Source organism: Triticum aestivum, chromosome 5A (assembly GCF_018294505.1).
Source record: "Triticum aestivum cultivar Chinese Spring chromosome 5A, IWGSC CS RefSeq v2.1, whole genome shotgun sequence".
NCBI classification, from domain to species: domain Eukaryota; kingdom Viridiplantae; phylum Streptophyta; class Magnoliopsida; order Poales; family Poaceae; genus Triticum; species Triticum aestivum.
The window spans coordinates 647,474,801-647,491,757 of NC_057806.1; the positions used below are offsets into that span (position 1 = coordinate 647,474,801).

The 16,957-nt window shown below is 45.3% G+C and overlaps 1 protein-coding gene and 1 pseudogene across 1 annotated transcript; both read right to left on the minus strand.

Moving 5' to 3' along the window:
* Positions 1-5,725: 5,725 nt before the first annotated feature.
* LOC123101709 (uncharacterized) lies at positions 5,726-9,742 on the minus strand (annotated as a pseudogene).
* A 969-nt stretch (positions 9,743-10,711) lies between these two features.
* LOC123101710 (probable methylenetetrahydrofolate reductase) lies at positions 10,712-14,971 on the minus strand. Its single transcript, XM_044523040.1, has 5 exons — positions 14,858-14,971; positions 12,351-12,421; positions 12,072-12,129; positions 11,773-11,953; positions 10,712-11,142 (listed from the first exon to the last, which is right to left on the minus strand). Exons 1-5 carry the CDS (start codon positions 14,969-14,971, stop codon positions 10,712-10,714), a joined length of 855 nt encoding a protein of 284 aa, XP_044378975.1.
* Positions 14,972-16,957: the final 1,986 nt, after the last annotated feature.

Below are 16,957 nucleotides of genomic sequence, written 5' to 3' on the forward strand. Positions count from 1 at the left end.
TCTTCGATGAAGATGCGCGATGGACTTGGGAGGCGTCGGGGGAGTCCCCGGCAAGCAGCTCCTTCACCGTGGAGTACCCGATGTACTCTAGGACCCCGGGAAGCAAGACCCCGGGAAGTTCCACCCCGGGAAGCCCGGGATGTGTGGATCCGGGAACCGCAACCCCAAGAACCCCGTCCCCGGGTACGGTGTCCCTGGACACCCCGACGTCAAGCAAGGTGGGTCCCGGGAGGCAGTTCGCAACCCCGCCAATGGTGAGGTCAGAGTTGTTCGACGCCGACGACAGCGTTGGCGCCCCCCATAGGTTTCGGTGCATGGGGGATCTCCTCGACGAGGCTGCGGCAACACCGCAACAGCCCGAGGAAGGGGATGTTGATGACGACGACGTCTTGCATCTGATGGCCGGCGATGAGCCGACCACGTTCGTAGAGGCCGAGCAAGAGGATTGCTGGCGCCACGCGATGCTGGACGAGCTGGCGTCGATCAACGACAACGCCACTTGGACACTCACCACACTGCCTGCTAGGCACCGAGCCATCGGGCTCAAGTGGGTGTTCAAAGTCAAGAAGGACGAGCACGACGTCATTGTCAAGAACAAGGCACGCCTCGTCGCAAAGGGCTACGTGCAGCGTGAGGGAGTGGACTTCGAGGAAGTCTTCGCTCCGGTGGCAAGGCTGGAGTCCGTGCGGCTCATCCTTGCCGTGGCTGCTCACCGTGGTTGGGAGGTACACCACATGGACGTCAAGTCGGCATTTCTGAACGGCGAACTTAACGAGGAGGTGCATGTCTCCCAGCCACCAGGGTTCGTTGCCAAGAACCACGAGCAGGGTGTCTACAGGCTACACAAGGCCCTGTATGGTCTCCGGCAAGCCCCAAGGGCGTGGAACACCAAGCTCGATGTAAGCCTCGCATCTCTTGGGTTCTCACGGAGCACTTCTGAGCACGGCGTGTACTCACGTGGCACCGCGAACACGCTGCTCATCGTCGGCATCTACGTCGATGGCCTGGTCATCGCCGGGGCAGAGCCTGAAGAGGTTCAACGCTTTAAGGGAGAGATGCATCGTCTCTTCAGCATGAGCGACCTTGGGCTGCTCCGGTACTACCTCGGGCTGGAGGTGAACCAGGAGGGTGGTTGCATCACGATCACACAGACGGCCTATGCCACCAAGATGCTCGAGCGAGCAGGCATGAAGGACTGCCATGCCGTGCACGCTCCAATGGAGGCACGGTTGAAGCTCAGCAAGGATAGCCCCGAGAAGGCGGTGGATGCCACACTCTACCGTAGCATCATCGGGAGTCTTAGGTACCTCGTGCACACCCGACCGGACATCACGTTCATTGTCGGATACCTGAGTAGGTTCATGGAAGCTCCGGCAAGCGATCACCTCGCTGCCGTCAAGCACCTGCTCCGATACATCGCGGGAACGCTCACGTATGGATGTGTGTATCATCGTGGTGATGGCGAGAGCTTGGTCGGGTACAGCGACTCCGACCATGCTGGTGACGTGGACTCCCAGAAGCGCACCTCGGGCATACTATTCCTTCTCGGGAATAGTCCCGTCAGCTGGCAATCGGTGAGGTAGAAGGTTGTCGCCGTATCTTCGTGCGAGGCGGAGTACATCGCGGCAGCTACATCGGCATGTCAAGGCATTTGGCTTTCTCGCCTTCTCGGCGAGATGCTGAATCAGGACACCGCCCCTGCGCTCATCTTCGTCGACAACAAGTCGGTGATTTCCCTTTGCAAGAATCCAGTGCTTCACGACCGCAGCAAGCACATCGATCTCCGCTATCACTTCATACGTGACTGCGTCGAGAAAGGCACGGTGATCGTGGAGTTCATCGAGACTGGTGAGCAGAAGGCGGACATCCTGACAAAGGCACTTGGCCGCGTCCGGTTCCAGGAGCTGCATGACAAAGTCGGGATCATAGACACCAAGCTGCTTTGACAAGGTTGAGGGGGAGAATGTTGAGTCAACCTTGGTCAGCAGCATTTACACAGATGCATTCATGGTTGCATGTCGGCAGCAGCAGTAGCTGTTACTTAGCAAGGTAGTAAATTCGGCAGGTCGGCAAGTCGGCAACACTTGCGTGGCCTACCAATTAAGGCAAGCTAGGTAGTAACTAGTAGTAGTTTCTAGTCTAGTACACATATGAGATGAGGTGGGCAGCTAGTAGAGATATTTTAACCCATAGTCGGGTTGTAAGCAATATATAAGGAGCTGCACTCCACCCGGTTATAGCATTCCACTCCATTCCGTTCAATACAAGGGAATCAGACTCCAGTACTCTGCTCCGGTGCTTGTGTGTGTGTGCATTATAGACTGCACTAGTTGCAGTGCTTTGGTCTATCCTCCGTATAGATCAGTACACCACTAGTAGTTCGGGCCAATAGATACATCATCCTGTGCCCACTCTTGTTATTACTTTCCTGGATCTTATTATTGCAAATTGCTTATCATATATGGTATTCCCTTTGTTGCAATTCTACATAACTTATAGTTCTATACACACCTACAATCAACTAAGAAAATATCACAATTTGTAGTCGTCTTTCAACCCCTTCCCTCCTCCATAGTCATCTTTGATCCTTCACAACTGAGTAGTGCTTGTTTAAAATTATTGCCACGCCAGAACTCTTACTTGGTTGGAGCATAAGTGTATGCCTCATTTCTATGTGCTACATGTACAACCCGAGGAATGAACCAAGCTTTCATAATTCACACAATCGAAATTTCTTAATTCATATTAATCAATTTGGATAAATCGATAACAAATCGCAGAGAATCATATCATTGGACTCTAGCGGAGGCGGTCAATTGTAGTAGACTGTAAGGTATCATTGATACTAGATCTCATTGAACACGGCAAAGAGGTCCCCGTGGATGTAGTTGTTGTTCACGAGATTAACCAAGTAGTAGCTCTTCTGAACCTGCAAGTGAAGAGGAGCAAGATGTCAGTGAAATCCCTAGGGATATATTATTACTTGCTATGATATCGACAATATCTTTGCAGCAATTCATCAGAAATACCAATATATGGAGTGCCACTGGAACTTAGGTAGCTGTGATAACTCCATATGGAAAAGGTTAATTATGGTCCAATGTCAGTGAAATCCCTAGCGATATATTATTACTTGCTATGATATCGACATTATCTTTGCAGCAATTCATCAGAAATACCAATATATGGAGTGCCACTGGAACTTAGGTAGATGTGATAACTCCAGATGGAAAAGGTTAATTATGGTCCAGAGAGCATTTGGAACTTAAAACAGTTGTCGTATCTGATAGGTAATTGGCTCAAAGGTGTTTCTCTATTCTAGAGACAAGTTTGTTAGCAAAAGCTGGGAGATATCAGGAATTATAAACGTTGGCTAGATATCGGGAGTTATTTACCCAAAACCACCACACTTGGGGCTAGGGTAACCGGTCGGTACCACATTTAAGCCATGTCACAAAAAACCACCAACTCTGGGACTAATCGGTACCGCGGAGCACTGACTGGTCGTTTTAGCCGCGGAAATAGCGAAACCGACAGGTCGGGCCCACCTGTCAGGTCGACGTGGCGCGGGCTGACAGACGCCGTTAGATGGAGGGGGACGGTCGTTTCCGCGACCGTGTATTAGTGGGCCGTGCGGGTCGCTCGTCGGACCAGACCGCACCAGAGCACATCCGACCCCTCTGTCTCGACCTCGACGACCGCCGCCGCCGCTGCCACCGTCGTCTCGCCGCCGTCCGCCGGTCCGCCATGGTTTCCTGGAGCGAGGGGTCAAGCTCTTCTTCTTCGAACGACGAGTCAGTGACTAGCCAGGTACGTTCATTTGGGGATTCCAACATTTAGGGTTAGGGTTAGGGTTCTTGAGTTGGGGATTTCTTACCAAGTCACTGATTTCTTCAATCTCTTTGGTTTTAAGCTTCCTAGGACTATCCCATGCTATGAATGGAGTGGCATTGCTCATGAGCTCTCCTCTCGCTGTCTGCATCGCGAGCCTTGCCTCAGGCTAGTAGCATTTGAATCTACGGACATTGGCCGACGTTTTCTTGCTTGCGCTGAGGAGAAGGTATGTTGGTTAGTACTGTATTTAGTTAACCTTAGTTAGTTTTTGCTCCATTCAAATGCCAGAAGGAAATTTTGCTCTGCTTATTAGTGTGAACAATTGTCATTGCCCACAGTTGGATTTAATTATGCTCTTACAGTAGTAAATTATGCTATGCCAGTGTAATTTGCTCCAAATAATTAAGTAGTGTACAACATTGTTAGTTCCAGTAGGAAATTATGCTATGGCAGTGTAATTTGCTCAAATAATTAAGTAGTGTACAACATTGTTAGTGCCAGCACTAAATTTGTACTTACTAATGACAACATATATTTAGTTTATATGCTGTTAAAAGTGACAAAAATTTCTTATTGACAACACATATTAATTTGATAGGCTTTCTTAATTGTTTGTGCATTTAAATGAACACAATTTGATAGGCTTTCTTATTGACAACACATATTAATTTGATAGGCTCTCTTGTGTAGTATGATTGACAATATATTTTTCTGAATTATAGGCTGAACTAAAGTGCAACTATCTGGAGTGGATAGATCCTGAGTGGTCAGTGGCTATGCAGTTCTGCCTAACTGAATTGTGGGGCATGTATGACAAAGAAATCAATGACAGGGTGAGAGACAATGTTCAACTTGGTGATCAGAATTACAAATTAGTTGGAGAAAAAAGGAAGATGGAAGAAGAGCTGAGATTTTCAAACTTGATTTTGCAAAAATGGTGGTTGACAAGGAGGATGCTATTACTGAGCTGGGCAATACTAGGTTGGATCTCAATGATCTGAAAGAGGATATGGAGAAGAAGAAGCTAGCAAACCATGGTTGCACAAACCTACATCAGTTACTCAGGGCAAAGGCAGAGAAGGAGAGGGACAAGCTTGTGGTAGAGAGAGACCAAGTGCTCATAGAGAGAGACCAACTAAAGGAAGAGAAGAAAAAGCTAGAGTACATCATCTCTGATTTGCTGAAACAGAAGCATGGCTACAAGGACAAGATCAAGAAGTTGAAGGAGATCTGTGATGAATTTTAATTATGTGATGTGGCATTGTACTGGTGTAGTTGTGCTCTGTTGCACTGAATAATCAGCCCTACTAGAAGTGCACTGTACTATTGTAATGGTTAAATTTGTACTGAATTATGCAGTTTTTATCTGCAAGTCTAGATTTTGAACTTATGGCATGAATTTGAACTTAATTTGTAGTGCTATCTCTTGTATCATATTGAGTACTCTATTATATTTACTTCACTCCAGGTGAAACTGCTGTGATAGTCAAATTATTGTGCACAGAAAAATTTGAAATACTAGTAACTTATGGCATGAGTATACCAGGAACTTTCATTATTATTATGCACATAATGTGATGATCAGGGAGTGCAAACAACATAGCAGTACAGAGTAAATGTAGCAGTGCAAGCACATAATTGTAGATATGTACATGATGATTGAAGCAAGCCAACATAGTAGTACACAAGAATAATAGATAGTAGTTCCTCATGGTATAAAACCAAGATCCATACATAGGTTTAGCATAACATTACACAACAGTAGTTCATAGTGGCACACATAGGTTCGACACAGCATTACATAAGTTCAAATTTAGTGTTGGCATAGGTAAAGTGCTCTAGTGCCTGATGGAGCACACATGCACTTGGATACATAGTCAAACAAGAACTCTCAGTAGTTCCCACTGGCATAGAAGTACCCCTCCATCATTTTGCTCATGTATCTTGCCCTTTTCGGCCTATTTCCTGTTGGCTGGCTAGTTGAAGCTTCTGCAGTAGTTCTTGGAGGATTGAAGCTTCTTGCACCTGTTTTTGCACCTCTCCTTGCAGCAGCAGTACCAACACCAGAAGGAGAAGAATTTGCAGCTCTAGCAGATGAACCAGCAGCTCTAGCAGATGTAGCAGCAGCTCTAGCAGATTTGCCCCTTGAAGCAGCAGCAGCAGCAGCAGATCCCCTTGAAGCAGATGTAGAGCTTGCACCCCTAGGAGTTGTTGTACCAGATGTTGAGCTTCCCCCTTGCTGCCATGCAGGGGCTGTCCTGTTTTCCTGCAATTATTTTTGTTGGATAAATTTCAGTGATACTTAATGAGTGATGAGATAGAGAAGGAAGTCAAAAATAACATACCATGTGTTTGTTCTTCCTGATTTGCAGATATGGCCTCAATGGCTTTGCACAACTTGTGTATTTGTGGCCCTGCAACTTGCAGTTACTACAAGTTATTGTAGCCATTCTTGATGTCTGCTTTGCTTGAGGAGGATCAAACCTGCCTTTCTTCCTTTTCTCTTCTGCTGGTCCCTTCTTGTCTTCTTTGAACTGAGGTGGGTCAATGTCAGGAGTTGCAGTTTTCACCCAACAATCAGGACCAGGAACTGGGTAAATGATAGGCTTGTATGACTCCAAGTACATAGCCTTTTTGAAGAAAATATTTACATGGTCCTTTGGTAGTTGTTTGGACCTGTAGATGGCAGAACAACCATGGTTGCAAGGAATTCCAGAGATGTCCCACTTCTTACAACCACATGTTTTCAGATTAGTGTCAACAGAGTAGGTCTTATCCCCACTACTCACTTGGAAAAGACCTGGTCCAGCTATCAATGATTTGCAGTCCCTTGCATATCTCTTGTTCATCTCTAACCTCTCAGCATAAGTTGGTGCAATTTCCCATCTTGAAACTAGTCCACCCTCTCTCTTTTGCTGATACCTTACCAGAAGTTTGTCCTTGTTCCCACTGATCATGGTGACAATTGGCTTGTTCCTTACATCAAGTATGTACTTATTAAAAACTTCACTTAAGTTATTAACAACCAGATCAGTTTTGCAGTTAGTATCCATTGCATGTCTTGACCAAGCTTTTGGAGGAATCCTTGACATCCACTCCCAAGCAGCCTTGCACTCAGCCTTCATGCTCTCCATTGCCAACTGAAAGTCATGTTCAGTGTAAGCATATGCAGCTGCATCCATGCATTTCTTCAAGTCTTCTCCTCTGAATCCTGCTTTCTGAAAGTTGGCATAAATGTGCCTCAAGCAGTACCTATGAGGGCAGTTGGGAAAGACTGCTATGACTGCATTCAACAGACCCTGCAAAGGATTTTGAATTTGTTAAAATGAAATAAATTATCAAAACAAATTTTAATTCAATTTAATTGTTGTAGTAATATCATATTGATTTAATATTACATTAATTTAATTCAATTTAGTATCGACAAGATGCGTTACCACTCGACACATGCCAACTAGGGTAGGTGGGAGGTTGGTTGGGCTATGGTGGCCCATAAGGGTCACCCTAGGCTATCTTGACCAAAGTATCGACAAGATGCGTTACCACTCGACACATGCCAACTAGGGTAGATGGGAGGTTGGTTGGGCTATGGTGGCCCATAAGGGTCACCCTAGGCTACCTTGATCGAAGTGTCGACAAGATGCGTTACCACTCGACACATGCCAACTAGGGTAGGTGGGAGGTTGGTTGGGCTATGGTGGCCCATAAGGGTCACCCTAGGCTACCTTGACCACTATACACATGCCAACTAGGGTAAGTGTTCAACAAATTAATGAACTAAATACACTAAATGCAGAACTAATTAGACTAAATACACTAAATGCATAACTAATTAAACAAATTAATGAACTAATTAGAGTACTATTTTAGGGACAAGTGACGATGTAGATAAACTCACCTTCTGTCTATCAGACATGAATGTGTACTTCCCAAATTTTCCCTCTTCAGTCCCTCCTAGGGCATATTTGAGTTGAGTCAAAAACCATGACCAATTTGGTGTGTCTTCAACTCCAACCACTCCAAATGCTATGGGGTACATATTGTTGTTTGCATCCCTTCCAGTAGCAGCTAGTATTTGTGCCCCACTAGTTAACTTAATGAAACAACCATCTAGGCCTATGAATGGCCTGCATCCATTCAAAAATCCCTCAACAGATGCATTCAAACAGAAAAAAAGACCATGAAACCTTGGTCCTGCAGTTGGGTTTTCTCTTGTTTTTCCACTCACAGTACTGACAATGCATCTTGATCCAGGATTTGTAGCCTTCACAGTCTCCAAAAAATCTCTCAGCCTCTTGTATTGCCTCTTGTGATCTCCAAGCACAATCTCCTTTGCTTTCCTTTTTGCTCTCCATGCCATCATCTTGGGCACCTCAACACCAAACTGCCTCTTTACCTTGTCAACTATAGCAGGTATAGTAGTGTTGGGGTCTGATCTAATAGTTTCAAGCATTTTGTTGCCAAGCTACTTGGAGCTGACCCTTGTCTTGTCAGATTGGGTGGGACAGGTGTGCTCCAATACCATCTTCTTAATGCAGAAAGTGGGCTCATTACTGATCTTTGTTGCAACCATGTGGAACTGACAGCCCTCTCCATCACAACACACTATTACCCTATCACTGCAGTTTCTGTGATATTTGTATCTTCTAAGTTGTTTCACATGCAAATTCACAAGAGCCTCTCTAAACTGGTACACATCTCTGAAACAAAGCCTAAGCTGGAATTGCTGCTCTGGATGCAGTCTGCCCTCATCATACCAGACCCTAGGTGGTCTTTTCTTAGCTCTGCTCTTTCTACCAGAGGAGATTATAAAAGACATAGGTTCATTGCCATCATCATCAGCTTCAAAGCCTGTATCATCCTCTTCTGAAGATGGATACCAGTCCTCATTCATGCTTCTGTTAGCACTAGAGTGGGACCTACTAGTAGGCCCAGGCCTCCTTATCTTCTTCTGAACAGGCTCAGGAACTGCTATCTCTTGACAGTCATCATCCTCTTCCTCCAAGTCTATGTCATATAAATCTTCAGGGTCTGTGTCTCCTTCACAGTGTGTACTACTCATGTATTGAGCTCTCTTCCTCTTAATGTCAGCAATTGTGTCTTTCAGATCACTGCCCACTTTCCTCCTCTGTTCTTCTTCTCTAGCTACATTATCTTCTTCTTCATAGTCCATGGAATCTGAATCTGCATCTGAGAGGTCTTCATGAGCTACAAAGTCTTCATCAAATACTGAGTCATCATCTTCATCAGATGTGTCCTCATTTCCTGCATACTCTTCCTCATCTGTATCAAACTGGAAATCTGCATAATTAACACTAACTTGAGTGTTAACCTGCTGCAATGCATTATTTTCCTCATCTGCATCTACCATCTCTGGCTCAATTGGGTGATCGTGCGTCCCAAGCAGTAACTGGCATGGTGGAGGAACTGATTTTATTGGCATATAGTTCACACTTTCTTGTGTACCAAGAAAATATGATGAGCCAACATGATCAGTGTTTGTTTTGTGCACAACACCTGACTCATTAACAGCAAATACAACTGGTGGGTCCACTGTTAAATCTTCAATTGTTTCATCTGGGTCCACTTCTTCATCTTCTGCACTTTTGTTAACTGGTGTTTGCATTATATCTAATTTCCCCTCTTTAACATACAAACACAGTGTCTGACTGTTTTTAAACTGCTTTATCATCTCATCCACTTCGGTGTTGTTTCTGACGAAAGTAATCCCTTGCAGCCCTGTGCAATCCTTCCTCAAGTAGCAAATACTGTCATCACTTCCATACCCATTTCTGACCATCACACTAAGCAAACTGCCATAAGTGATGTCTCTCTCATACATCTTCACAAGGGCATATTTTTGGTAGCATCTTTAGAAGGAAACTGAAAATATAATGACCATGGCTCCTCAGGCCTACAAAACACAAAACATATTAATGACCATGACATTTTTAGTAACATTTTCAAGCCTACAGAACACAAATCAAATTCATGACCATGACATTTTGAGTGCCACAATAAAAACTATGACATATTCACATATAAAACAAAGTAACAGCAATAAGATCTATGCCACAAGAGCTAACAAATGCAGAATAAACTATGATACATTTAGTAATTCAGAAAAAAACAACGAAAAAACTTCATCTAGGCATAGGAGCTTCCTCCCCCAACGAAGCAGTATTGCTAGAAGTAACCCTAGGCATCCTAACTAACTGAGTACTCTAACTAAGCAGTATTGCTAGAACCCTAACCCTAGGTTTTTGCACTGAGATTTACCTGGGTGGAGATGGATGCCCGGGGGGTACTTCCTCCCCCAACGAATCAGCCGCCGCCGACGCCTTCTCCGCATCCGCAACATCCTTCTCTGCCTCCTCCGCATGCTGCGACGGTGGCGGCAGGACAGCTTTTCCCCAATCCGCCGTCGAGTGCGAATCGCCATCGGGGTTGGGGCCCAAGTTGCCAACGGGGTCGCATTGCGGGCGGCGGCCACCGGAAGAATGACCACCGCCGCCGGAGCCGTCGAGACCTTCTCCGCCATAGCCGCCGCCGGAGCTGGTCGCCATGAGCAGAGCAGGAGGAACGCGCGGGAGGGAAACTGAATCGGGGATTGGAGGACGAAACGGCAGGGGCGTGACCTAATACACGGTCGCGGAAACGGCCGTCCCCCTCCGTCTAACGGCGTCCGTCAGCCCGCGCCACGTCGACCCGACAGGTGGGCCCGACCTGTCGGTTTCGCTGTTTCCGCGGCTAAAACGACTAGTCAGTGCTCCGTGGTACCGATTAGTCCCAGAGTTGGTGGTTTTTTGTGACATGGCTTAAATGTGGTACCGACCGGTTACCCTAGCCCCAAGTGTAGTGGTTTTGGGTAAATAACTCAGATATCGGGAGTAGAAGCAAAGCATTTATCTGCACAAAAGGTCTCTCTGAGCCTGTTACTAGCGCAAATAAAGAACGACGAGCGATCTGAAAGTACCTGCTCTAGCAACTCCCTGGATGGGTCGCCCTCAGGGAAGTGGCAGGCCCATCCCTTGGACCAGATCTCAAACGCTTCATCTTTCCAGACCATGAAGCTCGCCGGGTCAACGCTGTCCTCGGTGATCTCCTTGCCAGGGAACACTCCCCATGTGACAGCGTTCACAGCGTTCGGAGGGATGTTCGAGAACGACTCGCCTTCCTTGTTCACGGCGATGTACGTGAGGGAAGGGAACACGTTGCTCTTCTCGATGAGTTGGTCCGGCTTCTCCTTCGTGCAGAAGAATTCCACGTAGGCCTTCTGGTAAACGTAGCCTCCTGGGCCGCCCCATCCTGCAGAACAGAGCAGACAATAAAGCAGGTTTACTAAGGCACACACCACACAGAGCTATAGAAAAATTACTGAAACATGGATGAAAAAGGAAAATGCTATCACACGGAAGAGACTTGATTATTAGAGTCCGGCGAGGCATGTTCTTTGCGACTGTTTGATATGAGTAGCACTAGCTTGTATGCTGATAACCGAAATAGACATAGCTCTATAATGTGCTGAGATACTGGTTCGTGCTGTGTGACTGCAAATTATTAGTGCATACTCACTCTGTCCGAAAAAGTTTGTTTCTCAAATGGATGTATCTAGAACGAAATTAGTGCTAGATACATCCATTTGAGAGACAAGCTTGGGACAAGATTTTTCGGACGGAGGGAGTATCAAACACACTGCATTGGCTTGTATTTTTGCACGTCAAATGAGCATCGGTTTCACTGCGTTGAATCCATAAACAATTGAACAACTTTCGCATCAGAAATTCAGAGACTAGACTTGCTGATGCATGGACTAGTGGCATTTTAAGTAGTACAATAGGTAAAGGGTTTTATGTCTGAAAATACAGTCCTGTACTTAAACCTCTCCCAGTAGTACCAGGAGAAGACCAAGCATACAGACAAGTAGATTTAACGTACCAACACTAGGAGAATCATATTTCTCTCCATTTACAGCAGGTTGGCTGTTGATGGTAAGGAAACCCTTCAAGTTGATGTTCACCACCTGATCGTCAACTATCTTCGTATCGGCGGGTTGAAGACCGCATAGCTCAGACCATAGGCTGCTTTCAAGTTTTCCTTGACAGAATCTCACGAACCGCTGCAAGTGAGAAAGACAGGTTAGCAAAAACAGTGAAGCCTTTGAAATTGTTTTTATGCCATACAGAGCAAATGGGCAATAATATGCTACTGTATCATGTACGTAGCTCAAGGGTTACCTCAATAATGTCTTGCACAGATGTCAGTGGAACAGCCCATTCGTCTTGGCCGTGTGAGCTGTGAAAGCAAAGAATAGCCAATGCCCAACAACTGAATTACGTTGCCTTAGTCGTACTTGCATTGGTTCTAAAAAACAGAGTGTATTTCTTTATGGAAGACCGAGACTACAATTTGTACTGATTCTGAACTACTATCTGTACATAAAGAACTAACTAAATACCCAACCATTTGAGAGTATTATGAAGCTTCAAATTCAAAGAACAAGACGATGAAATTACCTGGTGGCCGTGAAGTGCCAGGCATGATGGGTTTCTGGAATCGCCCCACCGCCCAACCAACCTGCGGTCTGCTAGCCCTGCTCGGATACTCGCATGGAGAAAAACAGCTCAGCGGAACAAGTCTAGTAGTGCAAATGGATCAAGAAATCTTCTCATCAGACGATCGACCGACCGTGTGTGTGATGTAGATGTGTGGAGCAGGGAAACGGGACAGGCGGCGGCCCGCAGATGGGAAGGAATCGGCAGGCGGCGAGGAGGCGCCCTGGTCGGTGATGAGTCGCGTACTAGGGCACTGGCACGGCGGCAGGCGAGCGGGGGAAGGGGCGAAGCGAACAGGGCAACAGGCTGCGGCGATCGGTAAAAATGGGGGCAGGCGTGGGCTGGGCACTGCGTGTTTTGGTTATGGGCTGCAATCTGGGCAATTAGACGTGGGCTGTGCTCGTTTCGCTGCTGGACTTTTTATTTTATTCGGATTAGCTAGCATCTTGTGCACTAGTGAATTCAGGTAGTAGCATTCTTCTAATGTTCTTACGGTGGCTGGAAAATTGTCTACTGATGTCTACTTATGCACTTCTATTCATGTACTCTATTGGGCCTCCAAGCACTAATGATTTTAGGACAACAGCAATTTTTTCTCAAATGAATGACCTAAGATTTATCAATCCCCGGAAGGTGTACGTTGAGAGTGATCCTCTCGAAGAACACTGTAATCAAATACAAGTAGTTTCTTATGTCCCCCACAAGCCTAATACAACTGTTAGTTGTATAGGAGCACTTGTTCATCGAAGAGATGATGATATTAAGAAACAGTAAAAGGGGGCGAGCTACAGCTCCCCACAACGATTTGAAGTTCTTGGCCGTCCGATCACACTTATCCACGGTTCAGATCTCTGGGTCGTTTCACCGCTTGCATGTGCTCGTTTCTTAACCTCTCAAATCGCGTGACCTGCTCGGCCCACGATAACTGGGCAGCTGCTCCGCAGGCCGACCTGGGAGTTATCTCCTTAATCGGGCCCGACAGTCAAAGGCGCCCATAGGCCCAATAACAGCAAACTCCCGAATCGTTTATCTTTCGGGAGCAACTAGTTAACGAGCGCTCCTTCGGGAGCTTCGCAACGATCAGCGCCATTTGGCGCGCTCTCATCCATTCGCCACGTGTCGCGCTCTGGACGCTCCCTCCGGATTTTTTTTATTTTTTTGCACGCGTTTTCGGCTTTTTAAACGGTTTTTCCCCGGGGTTTTCGACGTTTTGGTTTTCTCCCGGTATTCCTTAGTTTTTCGATAAAAAATTGATTTTTCATGAAAAAACGCGTTTTTTCTTTCTTTCGCGAAAGTCACGGTTTTTTTCGCAAGAGACACGGTTGTGCTTTAGCGAGAGTCACGGCCGTGCCTTTCGGAAACAAAAAAAGAAACACGTTTTTTGTTTTTTTTCCTTTCGTGAGAGTCACGATTTTGCTTCCGTGAGAGGCACGGTTGTGCTTTCGCGAGAGTCACGGCCGTGCCTCTCGAAAAGGGAAAAGCAAAACGCGTTTTCTGTTTTTTTTCTTTCACGAGAGTCACGATTTTTCTTCTGCGAGAGGCATGGTTGTGCTTTCGTGAGAGGCATGGCCGTGCCTCTCAGAAAGGGAAAAAATACGCGTTTTCTGTTTTTCTTTTCATTCGCGAGAGGCACGGTTGTGCTTTCACGAGAGTCACAGTCGTGCCTCTCGGAAACGAAAAAACGTGTTTTCTGGTTTTTTTCTTCCACGAGAGTCACGGTTTTGCTTCCACAAGAGGCACGAGTGTGATTTCGCGAGAGGCACGGGCGTGCCTCTTTGGGAAAGGAAAAAAACCGTGCTCCCGGTTTGGTTTTTTTGCCCGGTTTTTTTCGTCCGGTTTTTTCATGAAAAAAAAGTTTGTCAAAACCTATCAACATAGGATCTAGTTTTGAAGATCTCAACGCGAGGAATCCAATGATGAAAACGTTTCGAGATTTGGACGCACGGTTTAAAAGATAAAACATTTTGAATAAACGGATCTATGAAAAAAGAGAAAACTCCCAGGCCGTCGCAACCTGGGAAAGTGGAGTGTTCTTTGCAACGAGTACTCCTTAGGGCATGTACAATGGTTGATAAGATAGTCTTATCTTAAGTTTTGCATGTTTTTTAGAGATGACAAAAAAAATGTCTACAATGGATCATTTCTTAGTCTTATCTTCAATAACTAGCAATTCCTAAAAATATGGTGAGACATATTATGCTACGAGATCATCTCTTGTCTTATCTTAAATAAAAGAAGACAAGCCTTCTCTTATGAGTTCTCTCTTCTTCATCTCATCATTTATTCTACGTGGCATTTCTAAGATAACATCATTGTACAGGCCCTTAATTAGTGATTTCGTTATCTCTCTCAGGAAAAAAAACTATCCCCAATCAATTCCAATCCCCACGAGTCTGTTCGTCTCGGCGGCGGCTGCGCGAAGGGGGTCGCTTCATTCCCATATCTCTCTGCTTCGCTCATCCACGAACCTCCGTCTCGCCGCTGCCGCCGTCACCGCCACCGCCCCCATCATTCCCCTCTGACCATGTCTCCTCAGGCGAACCATGGGTGGGCCGCCGCGGCCAGGTCCTAACCGTAGCCATCCACCCGTTTTTCTCCCCCGCTACAACGCCGTGAGGGGCAGCATCAGCAACGCGAGAAGGATATGGAGGCAATAATGCGGTTGATTTCTTATATATCGTTCGGTTCTAGATGCCTGTCCTTCTCTTCGCTCTGTTTTGTCCAAATCCTAACTCATAAATCGTGAGTTCGTTCCGTGTTTTTTTTTTGTGGTTCCCTCAGCCGATGCAGCTATATTGAAAGAAGATTACCTTCTACCGTTTTCACCATGGATGTGTGATGATTCTTTCTTGTCGTGGCTTGGATATAGCTGCTCACTGCTCCCATCTAATGTGTATCATCGCATTTTTAAAGGAGAAAAACTGTTTGAAGATGTATGGGTACAACTTATTTTTTAACGTTGGGCAATGACAGCTTCATGCAGTAAATCTTGGAGCATTTTTTAAAGTATGCTTGTTTTATTATTCAGTATAGTTAAATATTTCAGTTTGGGTAACCAAAACTGAAGCCTTGCATCTATTTAAAAATTAGATACGATTATACTCTAATTGATGCAGTTATAATTTGACTACCTATGTATGTATTGCTTCGTCTGCACTTGCAAGATCATAATAGGTAGTGCTTCATCATAAGCTATTTTGTTTAACTTCTGACTTAACCACCCATGCGCTTTCATGCCTTGGGCAAACCATTGGTGCGTTGCTGTCACCACTCTTCAAGATTAGAGGAAAGGATGAAGGACGAGGACCAGGATGCAGCATGGTCACAAAAGGTAATAAAAAGCCTTACAGTTGTTCATGTTATTTCTGTGCATAATTTGTCACGAAATTTAGTCATTCCTTGTCACAAGTCATGAAAAGGTTGCAATGGATCTCTTTTCCTGAAAATGTGTGTGTCCTTGCGGAAATAAAATCTCATGAAGAAGCATTTGGTGTGGTTTGTGGATTGATGGAATGCATGCTTGCCAAGTCTATTTCAATATATTTTTCTTACTACTATAGAAATGCATCCAGTGACATCGATAATAAGAAATAGCCAAGCTTAAAATATGCAACATATTCTTTTGCTACAGACCTATTTAACTTTCATTTTCCACATCTATACTTATAGAAGTACATATCATTTATTTGTAAAAATAGACGGGCGCAGCGACGCGCGCCATAATGATCTAGTATGTGTATATGGATGGTAAAGATAGCTTTCTGTAATATGAATAAATACAAGCAGCAAGGTAACAAGTAACAAAGTGAATAAAAATGGCATTTCAATTCTTGGAAACAAGGCCTAGGGTTCATACTTTCACTACTGCCAACTCTCAACACCATTAGCATAGTTAAACAATAGGATATGACCTCAAAAAGGGCAGTAAATAATCACTCTAAAGTTCCCTCTTTTGTCGGCTCGAAGTAGATGAGGTCGCTTAGGTACGCAAATAGCCAACCACCTCGAAGCCATCTTGCTAATCTTAATCTATTGAGCCACCTCATTCTCATCTCAGGGAGCTCCAGAAATTATACTAGGACATCATCGTATGATCTTTATCATTCTAACATATTATCCATAGAGTTACCCTAATATCATTACAGGTCTCTGAAAGTTATGCTAGACATGCATCATGTAATCTCAATGATTACCAAAAGATTCAATTCACCACAAACATAGTTTGAAGGGGACACATCACGTGATTCAATTGTATTAAGAAAACCCTTGATCACAATCATCAACAAAAAATTCCATGACCAAGAGGAGATAGATCACATAGCTACTAGTACATACTCTCAACCCCGAGAGAGAACTACTCACACATCACCATGAGAAGAGAAATAATTGTTGGTGATGGTGATGGAGACGGCGGAGATGTCCACGACGGTGTTCTGACGCCACTAGAGACGAGGGGGGAGGGGCTTCCCTCCTTATTCCTTGGCTTTCTCCCCTGGTTAGAGGGGTGTTTTCCCCTCTGGTTTTCGCGGTTTTGGTGGCTTTGAGACGAGAGCCTCCATCGAGATTGG